Source organism: Didymella exigua (assembly GCF_010094145.1).
Source record: "Didymella exigua CBS 183.55 unplaced genomic scaffold M421scaffold_86, whole genome shotgun sequence".
Classification (NCBI taxonomy): domain Eukaryota; kingdom Fungi; phylum Ascomycota; class Dothideomycetes; order Pleosporales; family Didymellaceae; genus Didymella; species Didymella exigua.
The window spans coordinates 9,354-25,363 of record NW_022984860.1 but is presented as its reverse complement, the minus strand read 5'-3'; the positions used below and the strand labels follow the sequence as shown (position 1 = coordinate 25,363).

The 16,010-nt window shown below is 44.3% G+C and overlaps 2 protein-coding genes across 2 annotated transcripts; both read left to right on the top strand.

The window, feature by feature from the left end:
• Positions 1-6,122: 6,122 nt before the first annotated feature.
• M421DRAFT_78996 (uncharacterized protein) lies at positions 6,123-6,296 on the top strand (the record flags this gene model as incomplete). Its single annotated transcript, XM_033597448.1, is given in 2 exon segments — positions 6,123-6,182; positions 6,198-6,296. Coding segments are annotated over 2 exon segments (159 nt in total), but the record flags the coding sequence as incomplete, so codon positions are not given.
• An 8,669-nt stretch (positions 6,297-14,965) lies between these two features.
• Positions 14,966-15,536, top strand: M421DRAFT_413425 (uncharacterized protein; the record flags this gene model as incomplete). The annotated part of the gene is made up of 2 exons (XM_033590453.1): positions 14,966-15,322; positions 15,365-15,536. Exons 1-2 carry the CDS (start codon positions 15,195-15,197, stop codon positions 15,534-15,536), a joined length of 300 nt encoding a protein of 99 aa, XP_033442508.1. The 5' UTR covers positions 14,966-15,194.
• Positions 15,537-16,010: the final 474 nt, after the last annotated feature.

The following is a 16,010-nucleotide window of genomic DNA, read 5'->3' as shown; positions in this document are numbered from 1 at the left end:
CTGCAGCAGCCAAAGCCTTTGCAGGCTCCTTACCTTCAGCAGCAACCTTTTATTAACACAGCAGTTGCATGCTAATTGTTAAGAGTGCAATTTGTTCGCAAGTATCTGTTGCATCTGCGCCCTGCTTCGCTGTGTATTGTAGCTGTGTATCGCGAGCCTCTGTATTGCGAGCCTGTGTGTTGCAACTGGCTGTTCCGCTGTTGTAGCTGCTGCAGCGCCAAAGCCTTTGTAGGCTCCTTACCTTCAGCAGCAACCTTTTATTAACACAGCAGTTGCATGCTAATTGTAAAGAGTGCAATTTGTTCGCAAGCATCTATTGCATCTGCGCCCTGCTTTGCTGTGTATTGCAGCTATGTATTGCAACTGTGTATTGCAGCTGTATATTGCAGCTGTGTATTGCGAGCCTGTGTGTTGCGACGCAGCAGAGCTAGGCTGTTGTGCTGTTCCAGCCGCAGCCGCCGTAGCCTTTGCAGGCAGGAACATTAAAAATTTACTCCGCCACTACTACTACAATAACGCTGCAAATCACACAAAGCATTAGTATAGAGGTTGCGCACACTATGCTAAATTTGCATAAGGTTACACCTTTAGGAAGAGCAAAAAAAGGGACGTTAAAAGTTTCAAAAAAGGGACCTACCCTAGGCTGTGCACGCTGAAATTTTTAGTAGTAAAGCAAAAAAAGGCAGTCCCTTTATTCATGTAATACTGTAAGGGTTACCCCTGCTGGGGGGTCTATCCAACCAGGGTTCTTCTTACATACGGAACTAGCTGCTAAGTAGATCTAGCTCGCTAAAGCTCCCGCTAGGCATAAGAAAGTCTATAATCTAGTAAGTAAAAATAAAAGTAAGAAGTAAAAATATAATAGAAAAAATAAAAATATAACAAAAAAAATAAAAATATATAACGTATTCCACCACCAAACAGCTTAAACCACCCAACAGCTCAAAATGTCTTGGCACAACTAACACTAGTTACAAATTTCTATTTTTATTGCTATTATACAAGGAGCCTGTGTACGCTGTACTAACCTCTAATTTAGAAGTCTCCTCTACATCCTTTTTACACGTTCGCGCGTTGTGCCTAGTCTTGCTGCAGTTCCCACAGCGCTGTAAAGCTGGTTGGGCTCTCTCTTGATCACCACCACGACAAGCCTTCTTTGACCGCTCAGCGGCTATAGAGGCCTCTGCGGCCACCTGGGCTGCTGCCTCACTATACTCCATTGTGCCGCCATGCTAGATCCGCTTCCTTTTGCGCGATTTCCTTTTAGTCATCACTACTAATTGCTCTTCAAGCTTAGTAATCCAGGCTGCTTAAAGCGCGTTCTGATGCAGCATAAGCTCGCTGCCTCTAATAAGCTGAGAGAAGCCTACCTGCGCAGTAATAGGAGAACAAGTAAAGGACTTGCGTACAAGCTTTAATTACAATCTAAACTTATATGTATTGCTTAGAGTCTTTAACTGCTACAGCGTCTCTAGGGGGAGGGGTTCTAGCAGGGTATGCAGCTACACTTTAAGGCAATCTAAAACAACCTACGTGTTAAGAGGGATAAGTCCTAATACCTTAAAGGCCTTATAACAGATTACCTCTATAAATATATTATAAAACACATCTTTAAAGGCTAGTAGGAAGCCTTCTTTATTAATATAGAAGATGTGCTTGCGTGCTAAGTCTTGTACGGACTAAGAGTACTTGCGCTTTAATAGTAAGAAGTAGACTACATTAAGCAGCTAGAGGATATGCAATAAGTAAGGTAGTATATAGAGGGTAATAATCTTATATTTAAGGCAGTAGTCCTTAAAATCCTAGTTAAGGTAGCTCTTATAGCTGTCTAAAATAAGCAGCCTGTACGCCCCTACCTAGCCCGCCTTTGTATGCGCGTTAAAGTGCTTCAACTACTCTAGACTAAGCGCATTGTTTATCTAGCTGTTCTAAGAGACTAAGAGCTTCTAATTGCGCAGTATATCTGCCTCCTTGTACTAGGCAGAGATATGAACGCGTCCTTTGTAGATAATAAAAGGTAGGGTACAAGATCTAGCAGCGCAGACGCTCTAGATAACTGTTACCTACTCGTGATCACCTGGCTGAACAAGCTTAGGCTAAGTACGCCTCTCTGCGCCTGTGACAACCTTTATTAAGCTAATAACACCTATCTAGAAGCTAGTCTTGTTAAAGTTGTGCACGTTGTAGTTGTGTACGCTGTACTTAGCTCTAGTGTCCTCTACCAGCTTAAACCACACGCTAATTGTCTCTAGATCCTCCTGCAGTATCCTCTGCCTATCTTTAGCTTAATTAAAGGCCATCTTAAGCTCAGCTAAGCGCGTTACAAAGCGCTCAGCCTAGTGCTTGCCAACTAGCTGCCTACCGCGTACACCCAACACTTTATCAGCCATATCTGCTACCTTGCACAGCTAGGGCGCGAATCCTTGCGAATCTAGGTTAAGGATATATTAGACAATTGTTTGCTCTTCTATAAGCGTAAGTTTGCAGCTATTAGGTGCTTATTTAAGGATAAATAGGGCTCCTCTAACATGTGTAGAGAGAATGTGTTGTTTAACATTAAAAGCGCGCGTAGCTGCTCTCTAGCTTTTAAATTATTTTAAATAAAGAGCTTTAAGGGCAAGGTTAACTCTACCTTTATGTTCACATAGTAACATGTTATGTGGTTAAGGCATGTTGCAACAAAGAGGGTGTTTGTTGTGCTAAGACATTTTAAGCTGTTAGGTGGTTTGAGCTGTTGGGTGGTGGAATACGTTACATATATATATATAAAAAATCTTATACTTACCCCCTTCTAGAAAGGTACGGAAAGAGGAAGTAGCTAGTAGAAGGTTAGTATAAGCTAGTAGAATAGTAAAATAGTAAGATAGTACTTAGTAGAGCCTAGAAAAGATAAAATTCTTTAAGAAAAAAAAAAAAAAAATAGAATAGAAAAGAAATAGAATAGAAAAGAGAGGAAAACATATAAGATAAGAAGAAAAAAAAGAAAAGAAAAGATAACCTAAACTATCACCGAGTGTCCCACATCACCGAGTGTCCCAAAACTTGCCAAGCCCTCTACCTACTCTCTCTCTCTAACATGCCTCAACTACTAAACGCGTTATTACTTGAACATGAAGGGAGGCTTTAGCTTGCTATTGAAGCCTTGAAATCTAGACAATTCTGAAGCCACCAGGCTGCTGCAGAGGCATTTAACGTTGATTGCTGTACACTCTCTTGTTGCGTCCAAGGACTCACATTTTGCGCAGAAGCTGCCCCTAACTGCTAGAAGCTTACTGCGACTGAACAGCAGACGATCATCTAATACATACTCAACCTTAACTTGCGAGGATTTGCGCCCCAGCTGTGCGAGGTGGCAGATATGGCTGATAAACTGCTGGCTGTACGCGGTGGCAAGCCTATTGGCAAGTGCTAGGCTGATCGCTTTGTAACGCGCTCGCCTGAGCTCAAAATGGCCTTTAATTAAGTAAAGGATAGGCAGAGAATACTCTAGGAGGATCTAGAGATAATTAGCGCGTGGTTTAAGCTAGTAGAGGAGACTAAAGCTAAGTATAGCGTCTACAATAACAACGTGTACAACTTTAATAAGACTAGCTTCTAGATAGGCGTAATTAGCTCTATAAAGGTTGTTACAGGTGCAGAGAGACGCGCCCAACCTGCGCTTGTTTAGCCAGGCAATCGCAAGTGGGTTACAGTTATCCAGAGCATCTGCGCTGCTAGGTACGCGACCCCGCCCTTCATTATCTACAAGGGACGCGTCCACATCTCTGCCTGGTACAAGGAGGCTTTAATACCGCGTAATTGGAAGCTCTTAGTCTCTAAGAACAGCTAGACAAACAACGCGCTTAGTCTGGAGTGGTTAAAGCACTTTAACACGCATACAAAGACGCGCCAGGTGGGGGGGTACTAGCTGCTTATTTTAGACGGCTATAAGAGCTACCTTAACTAGCATTTTAAGGACTACTGCCTTGAACACAAGATCCTAACCCTCTGTATGCCCCCCCTATTTATCGCACATCCTCCAGCTGCTTGATGTGGTCTGCTTCTTGCTGCTGAAGCGCAGGTACTCCCAGCGCGTTAGAGACTTAGCACGCTGACGCGTCTTCCATATTAACAAAGAAGGCTTCCTCCCTGCCTTTAAGGACGCGTTTTTTAACGTGTTTACAGAGCAGAACTGTCAAAAGGCTTTTAAGGCAGCAGGGCTAGTCCCAATCAACGCGCAACCCCACACCAACTTTCTGATTTTTGGGTCCCCTTTCTAGAGGCCCCAAAAATCGTGGCAAACTAACTAGGCCTACTGCAGCGACTCTGAGGACACGTCTAACCTCCCTCTCGCCCTTCGCGCGACGCGCAAAGGGGCGCGTTGCGAGGATGGCAGAGTTTTCTGCTTCCCATGCCTCTCCTACCTCCCAGCACACAGGGTCCCCAGACCCTGAGTCTCCTCAACACCTTAACAACCGCGCCACAGAACAGCTCCAGAGGGTCCTGAATCATCAGGCTCCCCCTCTAAGCAGCCATTTCCCCAGTGGGGGCGCTCCCAAACCTCGAGTCTCTGATGCCGTCCAACGCCACATCACTGAGACTCAGCAGATCACCCAGCTATGGAACACTATCACTACTGCCTTTGCAGCAGCTGTAGACCAACACGCAGAAGGCTACTCTAACCCCCAAGAAGCTAGGATTGCTGCAGAGCTGCAGCAGAGAGTTGTTGAGGCTCTAACCTCCCTCTCCTGAAGCAACTCCCCCCCCAGCTCCCGCTGGAGCAGCGACACCAATCAAAGCAACCCTAGGAGCCAAGAATCAGGCCGCCGCTCCTGGGCGGACGTAGCCAGAGACCCCCAAAACACAGCGCCAAAGAATAGGGGCAACGGCAGGCCCCTGAACCCTGCTAGGCCCCGGCCTAGCCCGCCCCCTAAGCTAAAGGAAGACAATTAAATCTTTGTCACAATCTCTAACCTAGCAGTGCAATTATAACAACCCTCCCCCTTTGTAGTAAGACAGGCAGTCTATAGAAGCATTAAAGGAATTACCCTTTAAGATATCCCTACTGCATTGCTAATTAACACAGGCTGGGCAATTACGCCTGTAAGCAAAATAATTAGGGATTAACTCCTAACCTAAGAAAACTAGGAGCTTATAGTAAAAGCACTAGGTAGGGATGCAATTAGGACCCTAGAACACTAGATTAACTACGCTGTACAAGGAGTTCCTAGCTCTTTCTAGACTCTAGATAGCACTGAACTACCTACTACTATCTAGCTAGTAGAGGAGGAAGTCTGCTCACAAACAGGCAAGCAGCCAGTTAGCTGCAGAACCTCACGACACGGGGCCAACTAGAATGGCCTAACTACATAGATTATATCATACAAGGAGCCAGTCCGCTCATTCCAGCTCTTTGGCACTAGCTAGTTCTCTAAAGAAATCCACAAACACCCTGCTATACAGCGACACAATCTAGGCTGCCAACAATACTGCAACGCCGCCTGCTGCACTAGAGTAGCCTGCTGTGGACACTGTGGGGACCGCACAGATAGACACCAAGGGCTCTATAGGGACAGCTGCCCTCATAAAGCTAAGTGTGCTAACTGCCATAGCCCTCACCTAGCTAGTCACTCTAACTGTCCTGCAGCCCCTTGCCAGGCGCATAGACACATAATTAAGCCTACTAAGACTGAACTAAACTCTATCTACCGCGCAGGTAGAGCAACATACTAGCATCTCTACAGGACTGTAGAAGAAACCCTTAACTAAGCAACATTGCAGCACAAGGATACCACCCTAGAGGACACCTAAGAGATCCTAGCTCCCTACTCTCCTCTCTAAAGGCAAGCACTAGAGGAAGAGAGTAGGGTAGCTATAACTGAAATAAGCAGCGCCTCTTAAGCATCCTTACCCACTAGCAGGGAAAAGAGACTAAGACAGGCTGCTGCAGGCTGTGCAAACCTAAATATAAGGGACATGTCTGCTAACAGTATGCGCCCACAAACAACTATCTACACTAACACCTCTACCTTAGAGAGGGAGGACACCAGCATAAGCGAGGATCTACTATCTACATGCTAGGACACTAACACACTACCTCCGCCCACAACAGGCAACAAAAGCCTAGCAAGCAGAGAAACTAACTCTGCGTATGCTGGGCCAACGTTAGCAGAAGCTCCCCCTGCCATATTACTATACTAGAAGTGGCCTTTTAGAAGGACATGGACGTAGTATGCGTCCAAGAACCCTTCACCTGTGCTAACTCAAGAACCTCTACCTACCTAGGCTACAGACACCTTACACCTATTAGCACCTAGGATGCCCCTAACACACTAGGCTTAGTCTGCCCTAGGGTGATAACCTATATACGCAAAGGGCACTACCTAAAACTCTAGGCTAGAGAAAGCCTTAATCACCTAGATCTACTGTAGGCTGTTGTAAATAGTGTCTTAATCCTTAACTGTTATAGACAGCCATACACCCCTAGCGTAATCCAATACGTTACGCATCTCGCACCTCCTCAACAATGCCTCATAGGGGGTGACTTCAACGCTAAGCATGAGTCCTTCAATCCTACCGCCAGCGCAGCCAACGGGGGTGCCGAGCTAGCTAGATGGGCTGCTGCTGCCTCTATGGACTACATTGGCATCCTAGGACAGCTAACACACCAAGCTGGCTAGGTTATTGACCTCACCTTCTCCAATGTCCCATTCGCACAGTCCTGAGTAGATGCGAGCATGCACAGCGGATCAGACCACGAGACAATAGTAACCTATGTCCCTACCTCTACAAGGGACATGCAGCACCTAGATCAGCACCACTACTAAGTTGCAGAAGCAGGCCTACCTAAGTTCACAGGGCTTGTTAAGATAGGCGTCCAGAATATCCTAGACCTGCTTAGGGCTTACAACGCAGCATAGCTTGACAGATGTGTTGTGCTGCTAACAGAGGCATTCCAGCACTCTATACAGACAGCAGGCAAGCTAGATTGCAAGCAAGGACGCGCCGCACTGTGGTGGACCAAGGAGTGCAAGACAGCCTACCAAGCCTACAAACACGCCAGACAACACTGCTGCAGCAGTGCCCTACTAGAGGAAACACAAGCCTTTAAGACAACAGTCTAACAGGCTAAAAGGCAATACTAGAGACATATTATTAATAAAGCTAAGGATAGCAAGGATCTATTTAAGGTAATTGCCTAGCACAAGCTTACACTAAACTACTAGGACACCCCTCTTATAATAGACAGCAAAACAATATCTAACCCCCTAGAGAGGCAGAGGCACTCTGAGAGGAAATCCTTAACCGCTACACAGTAGAAGACGACCTCAGCCACCAACCAGAGCAGGAAGCAAGAGCGTCTCTCCCTTGGAGCACACACATCTCACTAGAGGAAGCTGAGCGAAATACAATAGGGGTCTCCAGCACATCGCCAGGAACTGACCACTCTACAGTGCGACTGCTCCGCGCCTGCTAGGCCCAGGTTAGGGAACTTATACAACAGATCTTTCAGCAATGCCTTTAACTAAACCACTTCCTAGGCTAGTAGAAGCTTGCAGAGGTAGCTATAATACCTAAGGCAGGAAAGAAAGACTAGACGTCACCCTAATCCTAGAGACCTATAGCACTCCTCTCCTGCATTAGAAAAGGACTTGAAAGGACAGTGGCCAGAAGAATAGCGTAGACTGCTATAACCTACAAGATCCTTAGCCCCTAATATAGAGGCGCCCTCCTAAAGCGCTCTACTGTAGATCTTACTGCAGCATTTACTTATAACACAGAAGCTGCGTGGGCTAAAGACTAGCACGTCACAATAGTAATATTAGATGTGCAAGGCGCCTTTAACGCTCTCCTTAAGAACCGCCTTCTGCACTAGATAGCCTAACAGGGCTAGCTACAAAGGACTATCCTCTTTGTTAACTCTTTCCTTACTAATTAAAGGGTCTAAGTACGCCTAGGCCAAGCCACCACCCCTAGCTGCCTAGTCGCCTGCGGCACGCCGCAGGGCTCACCCCTCTCCCTAATCCTGTACACACTGTATCTGGCAGAGCTGCTGTCTATGGACATAAAGAAGAGATTTGGATACGCAGATAATATATGCTTATACTAAGCCTTACACTCCCTAGATAAGAACGTTAAGCTCCTAGCAGCAGACCTACAATAGATTAGAGCATAGGGCACAGCTAACAAGGTCACCTTTGCCCTAGAAAAACAAGAAATAATCTACCTTACTTAACAGAAGAGCAGCTACGCACCCCCCTATGTGATAGACAAGCATCACATAATTAATCTAATCTTGCTAAATACGTTAAGAACCTAGCCAGCCCTCTAATAGCTAGGGATCTAGTTTAACTGCAAACTTACCTTTAAGCGGCATGTAGCCACGCACAATGCAAAAGTGGCTAAGGTAGCCTACCATATCCGCAGCCTAGCAAACACAGCCTACAGACCACCAGCTAGCTCCCTTCGCAAGGCTACCCTCGCCTGCGTATACCTGTCTCTTCTGTATAGGGCTGAGTGCTGGTACAGAGGCTGTACTAAACCTCCACGTACACTTAAACCTGGAAGACTAGCAGAAGTCAGTGCCTATGTTGGGTGGCACATAGCGGTTATGGACAAAACACTGGCTATAGCAGCAAGAGGGATCCTCCTGGTGTGGCGAACAACCCCTATTGCTACTCTCTTCTGAGACGCTGGACTACCCTCTGCTGCTACTGCACTGGAAGAAGCTAAACTCTGCTTTGCAACACATCTACGCACAGTAGATACAGAACATCTACTTGCCAGCTGCACAGTAGCTATAAGGATGAGTATAGGCAGGTTAGCTGGAAAGCTGCAGCGAATGCGGACCAAGGTCTAGTATCTAGGATCTCTTCTGCCTAAGATACCTAGGACAACACTATTAGCCCCTTACTACTTACCTAGCTACTGCACAGACCCTACTATAGGCTTAGATAAAAAGTCTACAGCAAAGGCTTTCTAAGAATAGTAGGCTAACCTTCTACCTTTAGATATTACTATCTTCTTAGATAGCTCTAAATAGTACACAAAGGAAGGAGAAAAGCAGGTTACCTATAGCTTTGCTATGTATTAGAATAGAAAGCAACTACAGACTAGACGTAGTTTACTCCACTCTACCTCGCACGTCTTTGACGCTAAGGCAACTAGAGCGTGGAAAGGCCTCTAGCACACTATCAGACAACCAGCGCTCCGCACGCGCCGAATCTGGCTATGCATAGACAGCACCTCAGTTATATGGTGCCTCAGGGGCGACGCACCCCCTACCTCACAGTAGGCCTTCCTAGAGTGCCACAGTGCCATGGAGACACACGACGTCTCAATCAAATAGGCCCCTGGGCACCTAGGCATTAAAGGAAACGAAGCAGCAGACAGACTTGCCAACCTAGAAGCCCAGCACCCATCACCCCCGACTGGAATAGTGGCTATGCCCACACTCTCAGGCATCAAGACAATAGCCCGCAAGATGCTACAGCACACGCAACAAACATAGTAGTCTAATAAGAAGACTAAGCTCTTAAAATAGTACAAGAGCTAGAATCTTAACTATGCACTACACAGTAGACTACCTAAACTAGACCTACTAAGAGCCACCCTAGCTAGACTACTCTTAATCTAATCTATGCACAGCAACTTTGCCTAGTACTACTAAAAGTATAAACACAACAACGCAACACTTACCTGCTTATACAGGCGCAACAAGACACTAGAGCACCTTATACTCTACTGCAAGACCTAAGGGTCCTTCAGCCAATAGCCACTCTAACCACCTATACCACCATCTAGCTGTAGCGAAGGTGTAGCATATACTAGTGTGCTTATTAGGGATCCAGAGGCCTTTAAAGCCTTCACCTAACTCACTTAATACTACACTAAGGTCTGCCCCTAGTAGCTCACCCTGTGCTGCGACAACAGCAAACAACCATACTCTTTCCTCACTCTCCTTCTTACTCTACCTCTCTCTTCTACTCTCACGGCATTCTACTGCCTTTAAACACACAAAAGGGATTCACCCTAATGTATCTACACTACTTAGTCTCCCTAACTAGCAGGGGAGCTGTAGCTTAAAACAGTAGCAATACCTGCGCAGGCAAGAAATGCTTTCTAAGGTAGTGTGTTAGCACTGTAATCCTATAGCTCAGCACGTCGTATATGCCCTTCGGGAGGCGAGATAGTGGACTTTATCCCTATTATCTAGACGTAAAATGAATACCAACCAACCAACCAACCTAATCAACGCGCAGGTTGTATTAGATCGCCTTAAAGTGCGGCTGCGTACCCTGCTAGAACCCCTCCTCCTAGAGACGCCATAGCAGTCAAAGACTCTAAGCAATACCTATGAGTTTAGATCTCAATCAAAGCTTGTACGCGATTCCTTTACTTGCTCGCCTGTTACAGCTTAGGCTGGTTTCTCCCAGCTTATAAAAGGTAGTAAGCTAATGCTGCATAAAAATGCGCTTCAACGTGCTCAGATCCATAAGCTTGAAGAGCAATTAGCAGAGATAACCAAGCGAAAATCGCGTAAGCGCAAGCGGATTCAGCAGGGTGGTACTATGGAGTATAGGACTGCTGCAGCGCAGGTAGCTGCTAAGGCATCTATAGCGCCTCAGCGATCCAAGAAGGCTTGTGGTGGTAGTGGTTAAGAACTAGCCCAACCAGCTCTTCAGCGCTGTAGGAACTGCAGTAGGACTAGGCATAATGCGCAAATGTGCAAAAAGGATATAGAGGTGTCCTTAGAATTAGATACTAGTACAACATACGCAGGCTCCCTTTTTAATAGCAATAAAATTAAGGAGTTGTAGCATAGGTTGAGGCTGCCAAGAGATTTTGGGACACTCGGTGATGTGGGACACTCGGTGATAGTTTAGGTTAGAGAATAAAAAAGAAAAAGAGATAAGGAAAGATAGAGAATAAGAGAGAAAAAAAAGATAAGAAAAGATAGAGAATAAAAGAAAGGAAAGAATAAGAAAAGATAGTGAATAAGAGAGAAAAAAAAGATAAGAAAAGATAGAGAGTAAAAGAAGGAAAAAGAAAGAAGAAAAGATAGAGAATAAGATAGAAAAAAGAGATAAAAAAAGATAGAGAATAAAAGAGAAAAAAAGAAAAGAAAAGAAATAAAATAGAAGAGAAAGAAAAAAAAGAATATTTACTTACGTTCTACTTTATTGTTTTCTTCCTTCTTAGAAGAAGTAGAGGAGGTAGAGAGAAGATCTACTAGCTTCTTTAGAAGAGAAATCTCTAGCTCTAAAGCTTTAGTCTTCTTTTCTAACCTAGCTAGCTTAGTACTAAAGCTAGGTCTTCCTCTCTTAGCTGTAGACTTAGAGATAGAAGAAGAAGAGGTAGAAGAAGAAGTAGGAGAAGAAGTAGAAGAAGTAGAAGCACAAGAGTTACTTCTAGTAGTAGGCATAGTAAAAGAGTAGAAAAGTAGCTATCTTACTAGTAGACAATTAAAGCGTAGAGTAGAGGAAGAGAAAAAAGAGAAATTTGCCTCTACTTATAGAAAACAGTGGCTATCTACGTTCTGTAAAGAGAAAGCAGTACAAGTTCTTGGTTTCCTGCTGATCTCTCTTGCTCCCACGCATACCATGCATCGGCAGTTAGAAAAATCGCGCAACAAAGACATCTTCACAAGATAGCAAACAAGGTTCTTGATTTTCGGTCCATATCCCTTGCTTCCACACATGCCCTGCATCGGCAGTTGGAAAAATCACGCAACGAAGACATCTTCACGAGATAGCAAACAAAGTTCTTGATTTTTGGTCCATCTCCCTTGCTCCTATGCATACCCCGCATCGGCAGTTGTATTAGGCCCAAATTCACAATCTGTCAAGGAGAACGAAGAAATGTTCTTGATTTTGCAAAGAGATGCCTTAGTGAATGCAATATAGAGAAAAGAGATTACTTTTACTAGAAAAAAGCTATCTATACTAGATAGATAGCTAGCTAGCAATACCTTTTCTTAGTTTCTATAGTAATAGTATAGAGCTCTTGCTAGTAAAAGTACTAGCAATAGCTATAGCTAGTAGTATAAATAGAGAGTAGCTTAAGAAAAGTACTTTTACTTTTTCTATACTTAATAAAAAGAAGGATACTACTTTTATAGAATATAAATAAAGAAAATAAATATAGATAAGTTTAGTATTCTTTACTTTATACTAAGAAAATCTATAGCTAGTAAAAGTAGTTATACTAAAAGTAGAAGTTACTATAAGTATAAATAGAAAACGCTAGTTCTAGTACTATACTTTACTATTTTCTCTACTACTATAGTAGCACTACTACTAAGCTAAGTAAAGCTAGTAGTTCTTTCTTATTTATAGTAAAGATAAGTTAACTATAGAGTAAGTAGTACTAGTAAACTAGCTAATAACTACGCTACTTTAACCTTATAGAAAATAACCTAGATAGAAAGAAGATAGTAGCTAGGTAAAGTAATGTCACACAATCGAGCACCTCAATTGAGGGTGTGGAGCTTGCCGGCCCAGATAAACCAGGACGAGCACCTCTGGGTCTAAACCAGAAGCTCGTTTCATCCGTTCTTTGTTGACAAGCTACTAGATAATTAGCCAACTGCTCGCTTATCTTAGATTATGTGATCTACACATATTTCCTATGTATATAAACCTTACTTTTGTAATAGGATAGATAGCCACTAATTAAATACTTTTAATTACCTAAGTATAGTCCTACAGGCTCTGTGATAGTTATAAGCCTGGCTTCCTAAGAACAGTAGATCTCCCTGCGCACTTAGCTAATCAAGCTTGTTAGACAAAGCTTAGCTGCTCTAATTAAACCTAAATTCAGAACACACCATCAACGCTATTATGGGCGAGCTAGTTAATTATAGCTCACACGCTTAATTAGCTATCTCTATAGGTACCTTCCAACTTAAAACAAGAATGGACTGGCCCAACTAGTACATCCAGTTTACCTGGCACGCCAAACTGAGAGATGTGTGGGAGCTAGTCAACCCAGACGCTCCGGACGCTCCAGGAATGCACGAAGGAGCTCCTGAGCTACCTCTCATGAGCTCGGGGGTGGAGTTTGGAGCTGCTGAACAGCAGGCCTTCAGCTCTACTTACGAAAATAGACCCCCGGCTCACTCAACCCGTAGTCAGTCCACCCAACCAATCGACCCTCGAACCCTACAAGGCACGCCTGCCTCTACGAGCCCCGAGGCATATACACAGGAGCTCGCCAAGTATAAGGTCAGGTCGAGCGAATAGGCAGCAAAGGCGGAGCGCCTTCAGAAGCTCTGGAACTGGGTCAACGCTACAGTGGCCCCAGCAATCATCTCACCAGTGATGGTACGGCTCGTTTCAAGCAACAGTACCACCCTACAATCGCTCATCCAAGCCCTGAAGCAGGAGCTTGCTCCTACCTCCCTTAGTACCAAGAATTAGATTAGAGCAGAATATTAAGCTTATCTTGGAGCGGCTAAACAAGGACAAGCCACTCCTCATAACTAGTACCAGAAGTGGTCATACCTCTATATAAGTGCTAAGGCCTACAATCTTGCAGAGGTTAATAGGGAGCTTGCTGTTCAAGATTTCTTAGATGCCTTAAGCTACTAAATCGCCCCAGAGTAGGCTCGTACTATGCACTAAAGGATTATCTAGGACACTATCCTAGGGCTTGAAACGCTTACTTTAGACTAAGTAAGTAGGGTCTTTAGTAGACTAATGCATAAGCATACTATAAGAATAGGGAAGGATAACCTAGGAGTATTTCTAATGTTTAGCAACTGCTCTAATGCTTAAAGCGCTCCTTAGGGTAACTCTAACAGCTCTAAAAATATAGAGAGATACAAGTGCCCCTGTAATAAGGACAAAACTCGCACCTATAAGTAGAAACTAACTAACTATTAAGCTCTCTAGACAGTAGTCAGAGGCTTATCTACCCCTCCTTACACTCTAACAGATGAGCGCTGTTAGCAGATACTTTAGAGGCTTAGAACTAACTATTATAAGGATATTAAGAGGACAATTAAGCAGCTAGGCTAGTACTTAAACACTCTAAAGACAATTACTAACGCCCTAGCTGCTAAATTAACTAACTAAACGCCTAAAGCTAAGTTCCTAGGAAATATACAGGCAGCTCTAATTAACCTAAAGATAATAAACCTCTTAGAGGATGAGCAACCTAGGGTGTATAACCTTATAGACTTTGACGCCCATCCTCTATTAGAGAGTACGATTCTTGACAATGGAGCTGCTACGCACCTAGTGAACAGCGCTAATTAGCTTGTCCCTAGTACCTTCCGCCTATTAACGTCCACTGACTCTGTAGAGGCAGGCACCTAGGCGTTCCCTATTATAGGACGAGGTGATCGTTTGTTTAAAAACGCCCTCTATAGAAAGCGCAGCCTAAATACAGAGGACCTGCTCCTTCGCGATGTAGTTGTAGTTAAAGGTTTCTATGTTAATATTATCTTAGAAGCTTAATTGCAGGACAAAGGAGTATAGTACCTAGGTCTTAACAGCACGCTCTGTGTAGGATATATTAAGGCTTTGAATTAGAGTGTTGTGTGTGCCAACCTCACGCGCGCTTACAACCTCACTTTCTTTGAATACAAGCCATTCTACTATCCTCTAAGCCTACTGAACGCGGTAACCTCAAATTGATCATATAACACCTACCCACGCAGCTCGTCTGAACAGCTCTGGCACGCTCGAGCTGGCCACCTGGGTCCAAAAGCTCTACGAGCTCTGGTTCAACGAGCGCGCGGCGTGCGGATAAGTGGGACGCTCCAAAAAGACTGTGAGGTCTGCTCTACGACTCACGCCAAACAAGTAGTATCACGCAGGCCTCGTGAGAAGCCTGCTCGACCGTTCTGGAGAATTAGATAGGATCTATTTAATATGCCCCTTGGCAGAGGCAGTGAATTGTGGATACTTTTAATTAAGGAGTACTATAGTGGGAAGCTCTTTGCGTACACATTGCAAGGAAAGTCTCTAGTTAAGATTCTGCGCGTCCTCACAAACTTCTTAAGCTAGGTAACTACACAGTATAAGCTCTAAATCTGCAAGATTAGTCAAGATAACAACACTGCCACACTGCCATGGAGAGGGAGCTCGGCATATCAACGCTGGGCGCTTGAAACAGGCATTGATATAGAACAGATTCCTCCATACACCCACGAGCCGAATGGAGCTGCTGAACGAGCTGGTTAAGAAATAATCACTAAGTCTATCAAGATGAGGAGCGGAGCACACCTACCTGAGAAGCTCTGGCCAGAGGTAGTAATGGCAGCGACTTGGCTCTATAATATGAGTCCATCGCACTCAAACGAGCTGCGAAGCCCAAACGAGCAGCTCAATCACTGGTTTACCTAATACTTCCGCTGGTATCAACCCGAGCGGGTGAGGGCACTCACAGCTGATCTAAGACCCGATTGGAGCGGGATATACGCATATAGCTGCCGCGCTTATCCTCTGAACAGGGAGCGAGCAGCTGGACGAAACAGGAGAGGCTTCAAAGTCACTCCAAGGGGACATATTGGTTACCTGGTGGGCTACAAAGCCTCTAATATATACTAAATATAGATACCTCAACTTAACTACATCGGGAAAAGTTTTTCCGTTGTCGAAATCGGGAAATCGTGGCATTGTACTGTGGGCAACAGTAGGACTTGTAGGCCTACAACGGTCATTCAATGTGCATTCAATGTCCAGCCAATTTCGAGCCAACGGCTCCAACAGTCCCAACGGCTGTAATAGCCACAACAACTCCTAATCCTGCTACAATAGTAGCTCTGCTTAATAAACTATACTTTTATTATATTAATATACTACTAAGTCTCCTCTTTAAAATAAGCTATTAAACAATATTATAGGCCTATTAATAGAATAGTTATTAAGCGTAGAAGGTTTTAAGCTTAATGTTCCTTGCTAAGACACTAAGTTAAGATTCTTTGCTAGGGCTCTAGCAGCCTGAATATTAGAAAATACAAGAATATTATTCAAGAATAGTAGGTAAACTAAGAATTCTATGCCTAGGCCTGCCTGTGCTGC